This window comes from Pelophylax lessonae (genome assembly GCF_965119305.1).
Source record: "Pelophylax lessonae genome assembly, chromosome: 8".
NCBI classification, from domain to species: Eukaryota; Metazoa; Chordata; class Amphibia; order Anura; family Ranidae; genus Pelophylax; species Pelophylax lessonae.
This window is the reverse complement of record NC_138775.1, coordinates 52384397-52404393: the sequence shown is the minus strand read 5'-3', so window position 1 is coordinate 52404393 and position 19997 is coordinate 52384397. Positions and strand designations below refer to the sequence as shown.

Sequence of the window (19997 nt, the reverse complement as noted above, 5' to 3'; positions counted from 1 at the left end):
ACACTTAAAGTACAAAGTAATTCAGGTAAATAATAATATATTACCATGCAAGTTACTAATGTAAAAATTCAAGCAGAGTGCAAAAACCCAAAGCAGCCAATCAATAGTCAAGTATCTCGTTTTTCTAATTGGTGAAAGAAGAATTCCAATTGGTTGCTATCGGTGATGACATTTTTTTAAATCCTTGTTGCTTTTTCCACTTTTGTCTAATAAATAAAAAAAAAAAAAAATGACTATATGCAAGCGCTGCAAGTCATTTGGATGAATATTATTATAGAAAGCTGCAAACACAATCTTGCATTGCTTAAAACATTCTTCAGCAACAGGCTCTTTAATATCATAGCACACATTTGTATTTTTTCATAATATATTATATAATATTTTATATATTATGATACATACTATATCACTTTTCAAAATATGATTACAATGTATATAAAAATTATAATATAATATATTATATATAATATATAATATTAAATATGATATAATATAATACAATATAATATAATATATATAAAATATAAAATTATAAAAAATATTAAAAAAAAAAAAAGCAATACAAAAGAAGCATAACTATAATATAAAACATAGTAGCTTAAAAAAATAAAAGCAAAGCCAGTTTCAGTGCTATGATATCACTTACCGGAGCAAATATCACCATACACATTTACAAAGAAATTTATATTCCGACTCTTTCCTCTGGAAATTAGGCAAAGGTTGTTGCATGCTAAAACAAGCAATGTTTCCAAAAAGCTCTCTTGCAGAAAGATGCGCTTGCCTGTCCTTTGCATAAAGTACAGTAAATCAAGGGAAGCAGAGTGTAATTGATGTCGAGAAAGTGAGACGTTAGACCAACCAAGAAAAAAAAATCCCCGCTCTCCTCTTGGCAAGAATTGTCATAACATTAGAGATTACTGTGCAAAGCCCTTTGTAAGGCTGTGAGATCTGTGAGATACTTAAACTTGCTGCAGAAAACCTCTTTTGCCTATGAAAGCTTAGCTGTACTCCAGGTTCATAGCACAAGCCAAGAACTGAATTCTCTATGTATAGATTCACTAATACATCCGAAGAGGAGGAGACATTTACTGGGTGGCTTCGGCATCATGCTGTAAAGAAAGAACTTTTCTTCCAATGAGCTGGATTGGATTTTCTAGTTACAGTTTATGAAATGATTAAAAGAAATCACTTTAAATTATGGTAATGTAGTTACCGCTGAATTATTCTGAAATACATCTCTCAAATAGAAATTGTTAAATATGGGCACTGTCTCAGCTGCACTGTTCTTCACCGTTCTTCACCGCTAGCAGGCATCTTTCTGTGCACAATCATGTATTTGAATGCCCCTGCAAAGTGTAGTGGGGTTTAAAGACTGGGTAGAGTGGCCCCACCCGAGAGGTTATAGATGATGGGTGGACCAGCAAACCATGGGTTGATGGGACAAAGTATTTATGCCAGGGTAGTCAGTGAACTAGCAAAGGTCAAAGCCAGCTGAAAAAAGGTGGTGCTGAAACACAGAAGCATAGATGGAGAAGAAGCCAGTAGTGATTGCCATGGGAAACCAGAGGTGAGCTTCAAAAATAAAGTAAGGTACAAATATGTAGACTAGGATCAAAGCAAGGTCAAGGCAGGTGGAGTTCAAATGAGATCAACAACAAAGGTGTGTTCATACACATAAGAGAGTCACTTGGATGACCTAAGGAATTCTGCAATGGGAGACTTGAGGATGGCACAAGCTGCTCTTATGAAGAAGTCAGTCTAATAAGAGAGGCATGCGCTAACACCCTCAGTCCACTAGTTGAAATTGTCATGTGTATCGCCGATCCAAGCAAATTTGCTGAACAAAACAAAAGATGTTTGCAGGTAAAGATGAGCAAGCTATACTGGATGGATTTAATTTTAGCCTGAATTGATTTGTTCCTGCAAATTTGAAGCCTATGGCATTAGTTATACTTCAATAATCTTTTTCATGAATTGTACTGATGGCACTGGGCTTTGTGTGGGCTCTGGTATAGGGCATTTATAATACTCAGTCTATTGACTGGCTTGGCCCAACTTTCTTTAGGAAATACATCTCAGGTTTATTGGAATGGTAGGGTGATATTATTAGATAAAGAACATTCCTTTACATTTGCCTACCGCTGTAACATGCTTTTGTGATATGTTTTTGATGCTTCTGGGATGCTTCTGTGATGCTTTTTTAAACCTTTAATGAAGCGTGGCAAATGCCCTGCATGTGTTGATTTTCTATTTTTTTAAAGGGGCCCAGTAGAACCCCAGCTCATTAGTACCTCCTATTCAGCAGATCCCCAGTTCCTTAGTACCCCTATTCAGCAGATCCCCATCTCATTAGTACCCTCGTTCAGCAGATCCCCAACTCATTAGTACCCTCGTTCAGCAGATCCCTAGCTTATTAGTACCCTCATTTAGCAGATCCCCTGCTCAGGAGTACCCTCCGGTCTGCTGATGCCCCAGTCAGTAGTATCCCAGCTTTGCTGATACCCCCATCAGAAGTACCCCAAAGCTCTGCTGATCCCCCTCTCAGTAGTAACCGCTAGCTTTACTGAACCCAGGCTTAGTAGTAACCCCCAGATCTGCAAATTCCCTGCTCAGTAGTAACCCCCAGCTCTGTTGATCCCTCGCTCAGTAGTAACCCCCAGCTCTGCTGATCCCCTGCTCAGTAGTAATTCTCAGTGTCAGGAGCATGCTGGCCATAGCGCAGCTGAAGGTCTGAGGCGCACACAAATGTGCAAGCGTGGGCCTGCGGGTGCCCATTTTACTGTGCTCAGCTGCATGCATATGCCATTAACACTGGCACTAAGTGCTCTGCATACTTTAAGTTCAGCAGCTGCACTAGTCCATTGCTGTCTGATCTGCAGCTGTATCTGTGTTTCTGTATCTGATTCTGCTGACTTCTGTGTTTGACCCAGCTTGCTCCTGACTTTGCTTGAACGCTACCTGACCTGACCTTGGTTTGTCTCTGGACTTTGCTCTGCCTTCTGCTTATCTGCCTAATCTCGTCTTGTCAACCTCGACCTGTACCCTGACGATTCCTTGCCTGCCGTCTATGCCTGCATCTGACCATCTGTTGCCAACCTGGCTTGTCTGACCTTGTATTCAGTTGTTCATCTGCCCTGCCTGCAGCTGCCTAGCTCCCGCTGGAGCTTCTTCTATTGTGGGCCACCAGTCTTCCTGCACCTGCTACCAGCCGCTGCCTACCAATACCTGCTGACTACCAGCCCAGGGTCTGCTGTTCATCTGCTATCATCTACTGTTCCAGCTATCTGGCCAACACTGATGACGCACCTGCTACACATCACTAAGTTAAGCAGAAGATTACACAGGCATTCATACCTCACGGCATTCTTGCGACCACTGTCACCACATCAGTGGTCCCCAAGCCAGGGCTTTACGAGAGCTCTCCCTCTGCATGCCAGGTTCAGCTGCAAGGTTTGTGACACCCAGCTCTGCTGATCCTCTACTCAGTAGTAACCCCCAGCTCTACTGATTCCCTGATCAGTAGCAACTCATTCCCCACTCAGTAGTAGCCCCCAGCTTTGCTTATACTCTGGTTTTCAGATCCTCCTGTCTCTCTGGTTCCTGTTCACCTCCTGGTATACTGCTCCTGTGTCACCACGTGGTGTGACATCTGCTTGTTTCTCCTGCTCCAGTCCCACAGCTCTGCTCTTCCTCCACCACTCAGTCCTCACTCTCTAGTCCTGTTCACCTTCCACTATAGAGTTTCCATGTTGTACACCACGTGTGCCATCTGCTAGTGGCTCCGCACTGCACACCAGATGTGATGTCTGCACTAGACACTAATATGTAAAGATAAGTACACATCAACCAGAAGTGACTGCAGATGACGTCTTTTGCTTATTGGTTTCCCCAGTACATTCTGAGATATCTCATTGCTACAGTACTTCCAAAACAAAGTAATGCTAACTCTGTACAAAAGCCTCTCAAAAGCTGCAGGTGCTGTAGGCGACCATTGTCATAGACTTCTAAAGCTTGGGAGATGCTTTAAAGCACCAAGGAAGCAATATAGAGTGTAACTTTTGAAGCAAAGCAATGCAAAGCAAATGCAAAATGTGTGAACAGGACTGTAGGCTTATCATTTTATTTAGTGACAGGTGCTGTGAATGGCATTCCAATACCACATTTAAAGCAAGTGTAAACTTGTAACAATGCTTAATAGCATTCACCATCTCTCAGTTTGAGTGTATGCTCTTCTTCATAGTATTCTTTTTTTTTTTCAGTGACCATATCCTTCCCAACCTATATCTTGAAGAAGAATGAACACCCATTATTGGAGTCTAAGAGAAGGGCCAACTCTCTCAACTTGTGTGGTCACACTGTCCAGCACTTATCCTCTCACTTGGCTGATAACTTGTCTCTTCCCTGTTTTAAGACACTCGGTCTAATGTCTTTAGACCCCCCCTTCCCAAATCATTAAAGGGTCAATTCACCCAAAATGTGATGTTTTAATTATAGGGAGAGTAATGTAAGTTAATGTCTTTGACTTCTTATATTTCTTGAGTACTTCAACAGTGAGATCTCCCTGGCATCATTCCGCACTCTACTCCTGGCCACCTTGGAGTTTTGGGTGATCCTGCCCAACTTTGTGTTCCAGCTTCTTCTGTTATACTCTTCATATATGTGAATTAAAGAGACACTGTCACCCTGTTCATTCAGGGTTAAGTGACAGTCTTTTTGCAGAGGGTCCCCACCAAACGACTAATATTCACCTTGCCAGCATTCCCAGACTGCTCATGCCTATGTTGCAGCTGGCACTATAATCTCTAGTGTTGGCCGGTGTTAGACATTATGGAGAGCAATAACATCACTCTCAGTCAGTTATGTGACTGCTAAGTTTCATGTAAAAAATATATATTTTTAGAAATATTTAAAAATCCAATGTTTTCATTAGTTTAGTCTAATTTGTATTCTGCTACATATTTTTGGTTAAAAAAATCCCCAATAAGCATATTTTGATTGGTTTGCGCAAAAGTTATTGTGTCTACAAACTAGGGGAAAGATTTATGTCATTTTTATTTATTTTTATTTTTTTACTAGTAATGGCGGTGATCTGCAATTTTTAGTGAGACATCGACATTGCGGTGGACAGATCGGACCCCTAACTGACATTTTTGGGGGGACCAGTGACATTACTACAGAAATCAGTGCTAAAAATATGCACTGTTACTGTACTAATGACACTGACAGGGAAGGGGTTAACCCAGGGGAGATCAAAGGGTTAAATGTAAGCCTAGGGGGTGTTTTCTAACTGTGCTTGGGCTGCGTTGAGCTTGTGAAATCAATACAGAGACCTGTGTTCCTAAATAGGAGGAACACAGGAGCTCTGCACTGATTCCTGAGAGAACAACGGTGTGCTGTGTTTACAACAGCAGACCGCTGTTCCAGTGGCGGCTGGTGCTCCATCAGTCTGGGGGGGGGGGTGTCAGGCAGCAGACGGACCCCCCCCCCACAATCACTTTAACCCACACCACCTTATCCCCCCTGTGCCAGTTTACATACCTTGCTCCGCGGGACTGGCAGGCGGCGGCGGTGGCTTCCCCCTCAGTCTCCATGTTCCCTCTTGGCGGCCGTCTCCTCCCTCCTTCTTGGCCAATAGGATGCCTTCTCCTTTTGGCCAATGGGGAAAGAAACAGACCTCAGGACCTGCTTCCTGATTGGCCGGGAGGAGAATCAGTGTGGCAATAGCGAATAATTATTTGCTATTGTCACACAACTGGGTGGGCTCAGTTATAATAAAAATCCCCCATTGGAATCCAAGCATCTGGCGCCCTGCATGTAGATTAGGGGGCCAGATGCATGGATAGGGGGCGGCGCCCCTGCGCCCCTGATGGACGGGCCGACACTGTGCCGTTCTCTCTTCACCGGGAGCAATCGCGGGTGGATCGGCTCCCCCACTGGCGAGTGGGCAGGCGCGCGCATGCCCCCCAGGATCACTCCCGCTAACCGCCGTACAGGTACGGCGATTCTCAGGAACCTGCCCACCTGCTGCAGTGTAACTGCGGCGGCTGGTTGGCAAGTGGTTAACCACTTTAAGACCGGGCCCATTTTTGACACCCCGTGTTTACAAGCTAAAATCATTTACTTTTTGCTAGAAAACTACTTACATTACATTTTTTTTAGCAGAGACCCTAGAGAATAAAATAGAGATTGTTGCAATATTTTTTATTACACCGTATTTGCGCAGCGGTCTTCCAAACGCAGTTTTTTTTGGAAAAAATTTAATTTTTTTAAATGAAAAAATAAGAAAACAGTAAAGTTAGCCCAATTTTTTTCCATAATGTGAAAGATAATGTTATGCCTAGTAAATAGATACCCAACATGTCATGCTTCAAAATTGCGCACGCTGACGGAATGGTGACATACATTGCTACCTAAAAATCCCAATAGGCGACACATTAAAAATGTCTACAGGTTACCAGCTTAGAGTTACAGAGGAGGAGGTCTAGGGCTCAATTTATTGCTCTCGCTCTAACGATCGCGGTGATACCTCACATGCTTGGCTTGAATACTGTTTACATATGTGGGCGGGACTTGCGTATGCGTTCGCTTCTGCGCACGAGCTAACGGGGACAGGGCGCTTTAATTTTTTTTTTCTCCTATTTATTTTATTTATTATTTTTTATTTTTACACAGTTTTTTGAAAAAAAAAACATTTTTGATAATTTTTATTCCTATTACAAGGAATGTAAACATCCCTCGTAATAGAAATAGGCATGACAGGACCTCTTTATAGTGAGATCTGGGGTCAAAAAGACCGCAGACCTCACAACTACACTAAAAAAGAAAAAAATAAATTGCTGAAAAAAAAATCAGCCCTTTAAACCGGTTGCTAGGCAACGACGTTTGACGTCGCTCTGGTCCTCCAAGACCATAGAGTCGAGTGAGGGCCATCTTGCCCTGACTCGACTTCCTGTCTGTGAGGAGACGGGACACGGCGGGAGGGGGGGGCACCTCTTCCGCTACGTCATAAGGGTGATCCAGCGGCGAATCTGCCGCTGGGACCACCCTTATCTGAAAGCCAACCGCCTGCCATTTAAAAAAATACCGGGGTTATGGCAGCTATTTGCTGCCATAACTCTGGTATTTAGCGTCAATCGACCAACGTAAATAGTCGCTGGGCGGTCGGTAAGTGGTTAAAGGAAGTTGAAAACCAACAGATTTATTAGCCAGACCACCAGGTGAAAATAAAGGGTAAAAAAGTCTTAAAAGAAAACGAATGCAGCTACCACATCTAAAAACTGATAAGTTTCAATATATACATTTTTTGCTTCTGGGTTTAGATATAGTTTACCAACAAGATTTTAAAAGATCAGGACTTGATCCTGATCACTATGATCTGAATAAATGTAAAATGTGGGTGAAATAAATTTACTCTCAGCACGCAGTGGTTTCCTATTATTGTGTGATGCCAGATTTCTCTTACACTTTGCTAATATGTGTAATTTAGGATCTGCATGATTGAGTTTACTGGATATTTCCCAAGCTAGACCTTTATGTACATCTGGGATCTGAGACTTCAGAGCTGCCAATCAAAGCCTTTGAACACAGTCATAATTTGCATGCCGAACTGACGAGTCTTGTAAGCTTTGAAAAAAAAAAATGTTCTGTGCAGTTAAAGGGGCAGTGATATCAACAAGCTGTACCTTTTAATCATTTGCATAAAGTAGATGTAAACCTTCAGTAAATTACATTTAGTTTGGTAAAACCAGTGCTGTATCTTGGCCTAGGCCAACAAGGCCCAGGCCTAGGGCAGCACTTTGTAGGGGGGGCAGCAAAAAATTTGGACTTGTGTTTGCTGCCACTGATTATTTCACTTATTTGTATAATGACTCTGGACTTCCTATTTATTATACAAATAAGTGAAATAATCCTATGATTACAATCAGTGGCAACAAACACAAGTCCAAATATCTTAAAAGAACTGAGGCTGCACTGATGGGTACTGATATGCTCTGATATGCTGCACTGATGGTTGCTAATATGCTACACTGTTGGGCACTAATATGCTGCTCTGATGGCCACTAATGAGTTGCCAATGGTGGGTACTGATAAACTGCACTGATAGACACTAATGAGGCTGCATTGATAAGGCAGCACTGATATGCTGCACTTATGGGCACTGATGAGGCTTCAATGATGGGGCTGCACTAATGTGGTGCCCTGATGGGCACTAATAGGCTGCACTGATGGCCACTGATGAGGCTGCACTGATGGGGCTGTACTGATATGCTGCACTGATGGGCAGTAATGAGGCTGCACTGGTGGGCACTGATAAGGCTGCAGTGATGGGCTCTGATAGACTGTAGTTGTGGTCTGTGGTTTACAGATGAAAGGGCGGGTCATAAACAGGAAGGGGTGTGGCCTTTACAGGAAGGGGTGAATCATATTTAAATTAGGGGGTGCACAAGTTTAGTCAGGCCTAGGGCAGCACAAAACCTAAATACACCACTGGGTAAAACACTGGCAGGATAATTTAGTGAAGCAGTTGCAACACCTTTCTGGCGGCATGGCCTTATTACAAAGTCCCACGCCAAATTCATAAAAGCTTTTCAACAGTTCAGTTTCTGTCACGCTTGACAAATTTAGGCAGTTCTTAAAGGAGAAGAACAGCCAAAACCGTTAAGCTGTAATTCTCTCCTGTCGATCACAGGAGTACAGTTCTTTCTGCACTCCTGTGTCACTTTCAGCAGACAGCGGGATGAAGCCCGCTGTCGGCTGACGTCACAGAGACAGTCAATGCTCGGGCAAGATCATGACCATATGGTTGGGTTCCACCCACATGCCGAAAGGTGCCAAATGTGGCAGCAGAGGGGGGGGGGGGGGGACAAACACGTGGAGCTTCCCCTTTTGGGCAGAGCTCTTCTTTAATTCATTGTTATATTCAAAGCAATCTCCCCCATCCATCCAATAGCTCCATGCTTTATTTTGTATTTCTGGCTGTGGCTATCTTGAGTAATGGCAGGCAATTCAAATAGCAAGGAGTCCATCTGCCCTTAGCTCAGGCATGAAGGCAGGAGGGTGTGCTTTGCTGACAAAACCCCTCCTCCTGTCCTGAAGATTCCTGGGATGCATGAGGTCATTTGCCCAGGCATGGAAACCAGGAAGTAACTTAAAAATGGAAAACAAGTTTAAAACAAGTCTTCATGATATACTTTCCTATCTATTAACCACTTTACAACTAAGCCTATTTTTGACACTTTTTGTTTACAAGTTTAAATCAGTATTTTTTTCTAGAAAACTACTTAAAACCCCCAAACATTATATATATATTTTTTAGCAAAGACTCTGGAGAATAAAATGGCAGTCATTGCAATATTTTTTGTCACGCCGTATTTGCAAACGCCATTTTGTTGGAAAAATTACGAAAAATCACATTTTACTGCATTTAAAAAAAACTAAATAGTAAAGTTAGCCTATTTTTTTGTATATTGTGAAAGATGATGTCACGCCGAGTAAATAGATACCCAACATGTTACGGTTTAAAATTGCGCACACCAGCAGAATGGCAACAAACTACGGTCAATAAAAATCTCTATAGGTGACGCTTTAAAATTTTTTAACGGTTACCAGTTTAGAGTTAGAGTGTAGCTTTCTTTTCAATTATTGCTCATGCTCTGGCGATCGCGGCGATACGTCACATGTGTGGTTTGAACAGCGATTTCATTTGCGGCTCGACTTCCATATACGTTTTCTTTCGTTCGCGAGCTAATGGCGACGGGGGTGGCTATATTTCTATTTTTTTCCTATTTTTTTTTATTTTAACACAGGTTTTTTTAAAAAAAAAAAATCTGATCACTTTTATTGTTGTCACAAGCAATGTAAACATCCCTTGTGACAGTAATATGCAGTGACAGGTACTCTTTATGGAGGGATTGAGGGTCTAAAAGACCCTAGACCCCTCCACTACACTTCCATGTATTCAAAACGCCGAAAACTGCATTTTTGAATACTGTCACTTTTTGAATCTGCCGCTTTTAGCAGCAGAGTAACCAGGACGTGACTTCATGGACGCCGCCTCCGGGTTACGTCATCGGAGACCCAATCAAAGCTGCTTCCGGCTTTGATCGGGACTCCATCCAGCCAGATGATGTGTCGGCTGGGTGCTCGGGTCTCCCGGTGGGACGGGAGACCCGGGCAAAGCCGCGGAAGGCGGCGGGAGGGGGGACATCCCCTCCCGCTCGCCAGGGTAACGATCGAGCCGCATCGGTCATTACCGCCGGAAAGCCGGCCGCCGGCTCTAAAAAACGGTACCGGGATGATTCCTGTAGCTAGAGGCATCACCCCGGTACAACCACGGAAATTCAGCTGACGTAGATCTAGACGTTAAGTGGTTAACTAATGCTAGCAGCATAAGGGTTTAAAATAGTCAATATTGACTGAAAGCGTGAAGTTCATTTAATCTGGTGAAAAATCCAGGAGCTAAACAATGCAAACCATTGGGACAAAATGTGGCAAAGATGATATTATGTGATTTAGCACGAAAAAAACACGATTGCTGTTCTCTTCTCCCCTGGCAGATGCCAAAACTTTACATAAGCTGTGTGCGTGCAGCTCAGTATACATCGCAAACAGGAAGGTAAGAATATATATATATTTTTTTTATAAGGCTCCACCTAGCATATAAAACTGTTACAGAAACCATTTTAATGTTAATAAAATTAAATTTCAAACTGCTGCTTCTATAGTTCAAAAGATTTAATGCAACCGGATGTTCAGTTTTGGTAAGAAACTCTCTAAGGCCCCATTCACACCAGCGGACCAATCGGGTCCGCCTGTCTGTTTTTCATGCAGACCTGATCGGATCACCTATTATTCTCTATGGATTGGCAGATGTCAGCACATGTGTCTGCTGACACCTGCCGGCATCCAACCCATCCATCCGGGGGATCGATTCAGATGATAGTCGGATGGAAATAGACTGGCGGTCCTTTTCCATCTGACCGCCCCATAGAGGAAAGTGGGCTGTGTCCATGATGGCTCTGCATAGTGGAGCGGACAAGGACCTGTAATCCACCTGCTCAGCAGGGATCAGCGGAGAGAGATCCTCTGCTGAGCAGGCGGATGCGCTTGACGGGATGCTTGGAGGGATGCTGAACCTGCAGCTTTTCTCATCAGAACACTGAGAATTTGTCAGGTGCTTATAATGAACAAAGACACTACCATCCAGGAATCAGTCTGAAAAGTATATGGCCTGGAGCTGAGTGCCTAGGAGGAGGGCCAGCATGACTGGGGCCTGCAGAAGAGACGGAGTATTAGTGAGGTGATTAAGAATGATGCATTCTGCTTACCAGATTGAAGAGTTCAAGGCATCGTGTCAGAGCTCAGTCAGAGCTCATCACAACATCAGACAGTTTTCTCCCACCCTCCCTCCCTTGTTTGTTTTTGGTTGGGGGAACCTCAAGGGGCTGGGGTATTTGTTAGTGGGTTTTCGGTTCTTATGTTGTTCCCTCACCATTCAATTTCTTGGTCCTTTTATTTTCTGGTCGTAGCAGCAGGCAGGGGTTCTATTGGGTCTTTGAAGGGCGTGCTGGTTAAATAATTGTGGAAAATTGTGGGTTGGGCCGATCTGAGGTATGGGTGTCCCTTCCTAACAATACGGTGGTAACATCTTAGTAATTAAGTTTACATCTACTTTACACAACTTTTACTGTAAAATAAAAAGGTTGAAGTCAATGCTTTACAGAAGTATCAGAACAAGGCCAGCCATACACGGAGCTAATTTCTTTCCTGCAACCATGGGTTTTTAAGAAAGAAATTAGCTTGATTCCCCCATTAACACAGACAGTGCTGATGCCCCCTGCTGGGCTATTGTCTTCTTCCAGAAGGGGGTGGGGGAGGGCAGGGAAAGCCATTCCTGCTAGGAGAATACAGTGTTTATCACTAGCAGCTATAGCAGCAGCTAGCAATAATCGCAAGAGAATCCAGCAGGCTGGTTGTACCCAATTTGATAGATCGATTAACTTAGTACATTCAGCCTGCCTATTAACGGTTCAAATCTGAAACGGTTCAGCAGGAACCGCCCGCAATTCGAACCGTGTATGGCCTGGCTAATTAATCTCTTCAGGGAAGCCTATCACGCCTCCGACTAACTGAACTTTTATCACTTCCATCAGCTCATCTCCCTAGTTATAACTTTTTGTACCACTTGCTCCATCCTATTAGATTGTAAGCTCTTGTGAGCAGGGCCCTCTTAACCCTCTTGTATTTTATTGTATTGTAACTGTACTTTCTTCTTTTATATTGTAAAGAGCTGCACAAACTGTTGGCACTCTATAAATTGTGTATAATAATAATAATATATAATTTTACTAAAAAGAATAAAGTCCGAAAACGGTCTCCTTTATGGAGATCTGTAAGGCTGTGAGAACATACAAGCACATTCCCGATTCGGATAAAAGACTGTGGTTCTACTGTTACAGTCTCCCTTGACTTATATAAATTTCCTTTTTATGCAGGTGTAGTGAAAAATAGCCAACTTCTCTTTGAAAACAGGCAAAGGTCCGCCTATCCAGTTTTTTAAGGAAACCTTAAAAGAGACACAGTAAGGGCTCTTTCACACGGTCCGCCTCCGTAGGCGGATCCGTGCTGCTCAGTGAGGATTGATCCGCCGATCCCCGCTGAGCCGGCGGATGACAGCTCCGTCTCCGCTTGCAGTGCATCCCTATGGGGGATCGGATGAGAGCGGACCGCCTGTCCGCTCTCATGCGATCCTATCCGATCCCTGAACGGATGGAAAAATAGGGTTTCCATCCGTCCGGATTTCACGGACAGGATCGGATACGGATGGCAGCGGGTGTCAGCGGAGATGTCTCCGCTGACATCCGCTGCCCCATAGAGCTGCATGGAGGAAATCCGATCAGATCCGCCTAAAAAACTGACAGGCGGATCTGATCGGACCGCCCGTGTGAAAGAGCCCTAATGCCTTCAGAAAAAGCTAGTTGCAAGGTTGTCATACTAGTTACAAGGATGGCAATGGCTGACAATACTAGCAATGGCTTCAGTATCTCCAGTCTGGAGATATGGGACTATCACCTACAAACTGTGATGGGTTTTAAAAGCTGTGTAAAGTGGCCCCACTGGGATTCATTTTGGCTAATGGGTGGACCAGCATTTCATTGACTAGATAGGACAATGCAATTGTGCCAGAGTAGTCAATGAACCAGCCGGGTCAAAGCCAAATGGGAAAAGGCAGTGCCAAAAAAGGAGAATCATAGTTGGAAAAGAAGCCAGAAGTCCTTGTCATTGGAAACTAGAGCCAAGAGTCAAAACCAAAATTAGGAGCAAACATGTAGAATAGGATCACGGCAAAGTCAAGGCAGGTGGAGTTCAAATGAGTTCAGAAATGAAGGTCCTTTCATAAACATCGGAGGTTCACGTCACATGCATGACCTAAAAAATTCTGCAATAGCCGACTTCAGAATGGAACAAGTTACAATTATGAGGAAGTCAGTTTTAATAAAAAGGAGCCACACATTAACACCTTCAGGCTGATAGGTGAAATTGTCATGTGTATTGCTGGCTCAAGCAAATTTCCCGAACAAATGAAATAATGTTTTCAGGTAAAGGTGAGCAAGCTGATTTCAGTTCACACTGAATTGATTTGTTCTTGACATTAGTTACATTTCAGACTTTTAAGGAAATCTCTCAGGATAATTATGGAGATACCCATAAGTGAACATGCTTTCAGAAAAAGTTAGTTGCCACGTTGTCATACTGGTAATGGCTGGCAATACTTGAGTAGAGAAAGGCAACCACACTCCAGTTTGAAAGTGTGAAGTAATAAAATCCATTTATTGAAAATCCAAATGATAAAAACAATCCATAGTGACAATTGGAGACAGGGGATGAAGACACAGTTGACGCGTTTCACGAAATTACATTCGCTTAGTCATAACCATGTGGATAAATGTAAAGATGCTGCTTAAATAGTAACGTGCACTCCCAAAGTTGGTCGTTAATCACCATTAATTGAGCACACAGTTGTAGATCATCAATGCTGATTATGAACAGGGAAAACAGCACAGCAAACTTCCATGTATAGAAATAAAAATAGAGAAAAGGGAAAAGAGGGAACAAACACCACACATGATAAGATTGGTGCAATAGATGCAGTGACATGAATAAAATAAAAACGACATAAAAAACAAATAAGGAGCATAAAGGAGCAGAAAAGTAAAAGGGTGATGAAAAAATAAAGTGCAGAGAAATGTCTGTGACAATGTAACAGACAAGAGGCAGAAAAGAAAAGAAAAGAAAAGAAAAGAAAAGAAAAGAAAAGAAAAGGAAGAAAAAAGGGGAAAACAGTATGTATGTACAGCTGGATACGGATCATAGTGAGTATGATTCAGAGGACTCGGTCCATCGTAGATACATTACAAAAATGTTGCAAAGAAGATAAAAAGGAAACATGCATGTCGGTCCCATAATAAAGTGTATATGTATATAAAAAACATATCTAAACAAAATGACCGTGCATGTCAAAAAAAAGAAAAATGGAGAAAAGAAAGAGGAGTCAAAGGGAAGAAAAATGGGAATGCCCCCATAGACAATGGAAAAGTAAATGACAGATCCGCATGGTGGTGTTGACTCTTTTCATGTATATATTCCTTAAACAGGAACAAACACCATATATATTTCCGCTACCCTTATATCTTTAAATAGCACAAACCACAAACTCACTATAGCCAAATGAAACCTGATCCGAGCAGCATTCATTCATGTATCCAAACCACAAAGAACCCTATAATGCATAATGTGGCAATGTATAAGAGATAATACAAACATGTATGATAATCACATGAATAATACATATTATGAAAATAACTCGGTAAACCAGGAAACAAGGGGAACAAAAAGAAGAACAAAGAATGGCTGGCAATACTGGTGATGGCTTTAGTGTCTCCAGTCAGGAGATATGGAATTATTAAATGTCCTCAAATTTCTGTTTTCAGGTTTCTGTTGCAGGTCTGTGACAGAGGCACAAGCAAACAAGTTTCACTTTCAAATGGAGGTTCCCATTATTTTGTCATGGGTGATGTACTACAGATTTTACTGTACAAATGATAATAGCTTGACTAGGGATCGGCTGATTATCGGCAACACCAATATATAGGGGGCCGATATGCACTTTCCCCGATATATCGGAATCGGCCCCTGAGGTTACCGATATTGCCGATAGTGTTTGTACCGGAGTGATGCCTGCAGCTAGAGGCATCACCCCAGTACCGGCGTCCACAGCCATCCATAGCTGACGGTTGGCTGTCTTTTAATGACAAGCCGCTTGGCTGTCATTACAAGGAGCGGGAGGGGACGTCCTCCCCCTCCCGCCGCCTTACGGGGCTCGCACGGGTCTCCCATCTCACCGGGAGACCCGGGCATCCTACCTGCCGGGCCTCCGAAGAGAAGACCCGATCAAAGCAGCATTCGGGTGATCGGGTCTCCATGTAAAAAACCCGGAAGTGATGTCATGAGCTCACTTCTGGGTACTCGTCGCCAAATTCCAAAAAATGCAAGCATTCAAAACAGCCAAACTTGGCGTTTTGAATGCTTTAAAGTGCAGAGGAGGGGTGTGGGGTCTTTTAGACCCCCAGATCCCTCCACAAGAGTACCTGTGAAAAAATAAATAAAAACATTTTTTTTTTTTATGTCTGAAAATATTGGCCAATATCGGCTGATACCGATATCCGATGACCAAAATATTGGTATCGGCATTAAAAAACGATATCGGTCGATCACTAATCTTGTCACACCTTGACACCAGGAAGCACTGGGCTGGCCTGAAAAGTTATCTCACTGAATGAAACCAACAGGAAGTGAGAGGAAATCTCTTCAAAGTGAGAAAAATCCAACCGGAGAACTGTCCCCATTGAAGAATCTCCGAAAGTGGGACACAGACAGCAATAAAAACTTGACAGGGGTTCTAATAATTTTCTATTGTATCCAAAATGAAATAAAACATTTTTGGCTTTAGATACACTTTAAAGGTGAAGCTGCAGCTTGTTATATTATTCGATACTGAACATAAAGATTATACACCAGGATACACCAAGCAAAATTTCTACCCTGTCTGGAAAAAAATCCAAAAGCATTACAATTCCAACCATTCTTTAGACATTGCAAAGAGAATTGGCTGGCTTAATCACATTTGGGATGTCCATCGCATTAAAAATAAATCAGAAAGATTACTGTCTGTTCCTTCTGTTTATTTTTCTCCGATATACTCATGACGAATGTTTACCTTTGCCCAATTCCCACACATATTTCAAGATTTACCTTTGAAAAGCAGAAAGCTGGCCAAAATGTTCAAGTACATCCTGTTTAGATGCCATTTGATGGTCATCTGTTGCGGTTGTTCATGCATTATAAACATGCAGATGTCTTAACAATCTAGTCTAAATCCTCTTATCTGTCAATATCCCTCTGCTGTCTATGGCTGCCCTTACTCAGTAAGGCAAGCAGCATACTGAAAAGTGTTGCCATGGCATGATTTAATGATCTGCCAGCTATTAGCTTAGATCTGGTGGTTGCACATAACCATTGTTTTTTATATCTAATATTAATGGAAACCTGTGCTGAGAGTAGAGTTGCCGCCTGGCTAGTATTTTAACAGACGTACCAGTAAAATAGGACTTGCCAATATTTTTAAAGCAGAATTAAAGTTAAATTAAAGTTGAATTAAATTCAGCATATGAACGTTCCCTATGTGCAATGATCTCATACAAACTCCTACAAAATTTGCATAGCTGTTCGCCCATCAAAACTGCATGTAAATTTGTTCTGTGTGAATGGGGCTACATTGCATGTTCTCAGGCTGTATTTTCTGCAGATCAATTGTGTGAATGGGAAAAATACTTCTTTGGTACCACTAGATGGTGCTGAGGAGCATACTTAGTTCCTAAAATAGTCATTGCCATCTAGTGGACATAATGCTGTATTTTTCCTGTTCACACATTCAATTTTCAGAGACTAAAACGTTGATATTGCCCCATTCACACAAAATACATTTACATGCAGATTAGATTGACAAACAGTTATGAAAATTTGTTTAATAAAACACTCTTATAAATGCTCCAAAGCCTTGCCATTCAGTAAATATTGCTGTTTATTTTTTGTGACATCATTTGTGCATGCCTGCTTTATTACTCTGCAGAGCACCTTGCTGTGGTGACATAAGTCTTCGTCTCCAGCATAAGCATTCAATCCCACAAATCTCCTGAATCCTCCTTACTTGACTTGCCTCTCTTTGGTCTGCAGATGTGCAGGATACTTTGATGACGTGCATTGAGGGCGAAAGCAGGGTTGGTTGAGGTAGAAAACACAAGATAGCATTCAAGTTGGTGCCTGCTTCAATGATAGCAGGGGGGGGGGGGAATAGATTACCAAAAAAAAAAACAAACCACAGTATGAATCCCTATAATGCCGTATAGAGTGTTTAGTAAGCATACGTATATTTATATGTGCCAAGGAGGTTATGCATTTTTATGGCAGTGGACTGTGGGGTTTATTCACTTCAGCTCCGCACCAATTCTGACACTTCTCGCATACAGTATATATTTTTTGTTTCTTAGAAAATGTCTTAGAACCCCCAATTGTATATACCGTATACAGACTTGTATAAAGTACTCGAAATTTCTACTTGAGTAAAAGTACAAGTGCTCGATCAAAATGTGACTTGAGTAGAAGTGGAAGTGCTCGCAGAAAAAGTTACTTAAGTAGAAGTACTAAAGTATTCAACATTTTTTTTACTTAAGTATTGCAAGTAGTTTTTTCAAAAAATTTGCTACTTAAGTACTAAAAGTAAAAAGTACCAGTAGTTTTGAAAAAAAAATTCTACTCAAGTACTGAAAGTAGAAGTAGAAGTACTGTGTTATGTAGTTATTAAAGAAAGAAGTCAAAAGTTTGAACATCATATTGTTTTTTATTATTTCAAATGATTTATTCAAATGATTAACCTGTGTTTGTTAGTAGTTTCTTGATGCACTTTAAGCGCTGTAGCACCATTTATTTGTTTGTTTCATATTTTCTTTTTATTGGAAAGATTTGGTATAGCAGCTTTTATTATACACAGCCTTTATTTTCGTATGCGCTGATTTACAAATGACATTATACACATTTTTTTGAGCTTTATGCAACCTGCCATCTACTGTTCTGGCAGTGGTAATTTTTTTAAAAGTAACGAGTAACTATGCAGCACAAAAAAAAATATCGGAGTAGAAGTATCGAAGTCATCGAAAAAATGTAGTGAAGTAAAAGTAGAAGTAGGAGAAAAAAATTCTACTCTAGGAAAGTACAGATACCGCATTTCGGTACTTAAGTAGTTCTACTTCGTTACTATACATCTCTGACCGTATATACTCGAGTATAAGCCGACCCGAGTATAAGCCGAGGCCCCTACTTTTACCACAAAAAGATGGGAAAAATGATTGACTCGAGTATAAGCCTTGGGTGAGAATGCAGGGTGGCGGGCATGGTACAGGAGAATGCAGTGTGGCTGGCATGGTACAGGAGAATGCAGGGTGGCAGGCATGGTACAGGAGAATGCAGTGTGGCTGGCATGGTACAGGAGAATGCAGGATGGCAGGCATGGTACAGGAGAATGCAGTGTGGCTGGCATGGTACAGGAGAATGCAGGGTGGCAGGCATGGTACAGGAGAATGCAGGGTGGCTGGCATGGTACAGGAGAATGCAGGGTGGCAGGCATGGTACAGGGGAATGCAGGGTGGCTGGCATGGTACAGGAGAATGCAGGGTGGCAGGCATGGTACAGGGGAATGCAGGGTGGCAAGCATGGTACAAGAGGATGCGGGGTTGCGGGCATACTAGTGCGGCTGTGTTTCACTTACCTGTTCTAGAGGCGCCTTCATTTTAAAAATGGCGCCGTCCGGCGCCAACACGTCATTGCGCACGCTCCGCTGCCGCTCGGGAAGGCTGGTATATGTTCGGCTATTCCCGGCCTGTCCCGAGCGGAGGCGGCGCATGCGCGGTGACATGTATACGCCGGGCGGCGCCATTTTTAAATCTTAAACACGTCGGAGCGGCCGGGAACTTTTTTTTTTTTTACTCGAGTATAAGCCGAGGGGGACATTTTCAGCACAAAAAAATGTGCTGAAAAACTCGGCTTATACTCGAGTATATACGGTATATATATATATATATATATATATATATATATATATTATTTTTTTCTAGCAGAGACTCTACAGAATAAAATGGTGGGTGTTGAAATTCTTTATGTCGCACAGTATTTGCGTAGTGGTTTTTCAAATGCAATTTGTTTGGGGACAAAATATACTTAAAAAAATTGTAATGCAAAAAACACAATATAATACCCAATTGTTTGGTAAAATATAAAATATGATGTTACTCAGAGTTTATACAGTAGATATCAAACAAGTGACACTTTAAAATTGTACACGCCCTAAAAATCTCCACAGGCGACACGTATACAGTAAGTCTTTACAGGTTACCAATTTAGAGTTACACAGGAGGTCCAGTGCTAGAATTATTGCTCCTGATACCTCACATGTCCTGCAATCACTGTTTACATATGTGTATAGAACATGGTGGGACGGGGCACTTTAATTTTTTTTTTTTAATAATTTCTTTTATTTATACTGTATACATTTTTTCTTGACACTTTTTTTGCTATCACAAGGGATGAACAACATCCCTTGTTATAGCATATGCAGTTTATGATGAATATTATTATAATTATTATTATACAGGATTTATATATCGTCAACAGTTTGCACAGTGGTTAACAAAATGAAGTCAGACATTACAGTTACAAAACAATTTGGTACAAAAGGAATCAGAGGGCCCTGCTCATTATAGTTTACAATCTAAAAGGGATGGTCAATTGATACAAAAAGCAATAGCTGTGGGGGATGAGCTGATGGAGAAAGTGAAACAGGGTATTAGTTAGTAGCCGGATAGGCTTTTTTAAAGAGTAGGGTTTTA

At 41.9% G+C, this 19997-nt stretch overlaps 1 protein-coding gene across 2 annotated transcripts in view; it reads right to left on the bottom strand.

Moving 5' to 3' along the window:
* The window catches only part of SYNPR (synaptoporin), a 343208-nt gene that overhangs the window by 140534 nt on the left and 182677 nt on the right, over window positions 1–19997 (bottom strand). Inside the window, exon 1 of one of the 2 annotated variants that reach the window (XM_082265410.1) lies at window positions 647–1041. The exons of the other annotated variant lie outside the window; for it this stretch is intronic. Within the exon in view, the coding sequence (XP_082121536.1) occupies window positions 647–670 (24 nt within the window). The 5' untranslated portion in view covers window positions 671–1041. Of the gene's footprint in view, window positions 1–646; window positions 1042–19997 lie in introns of those variants that run through there. 2 annotated transcript variants of the gene reach the window in all.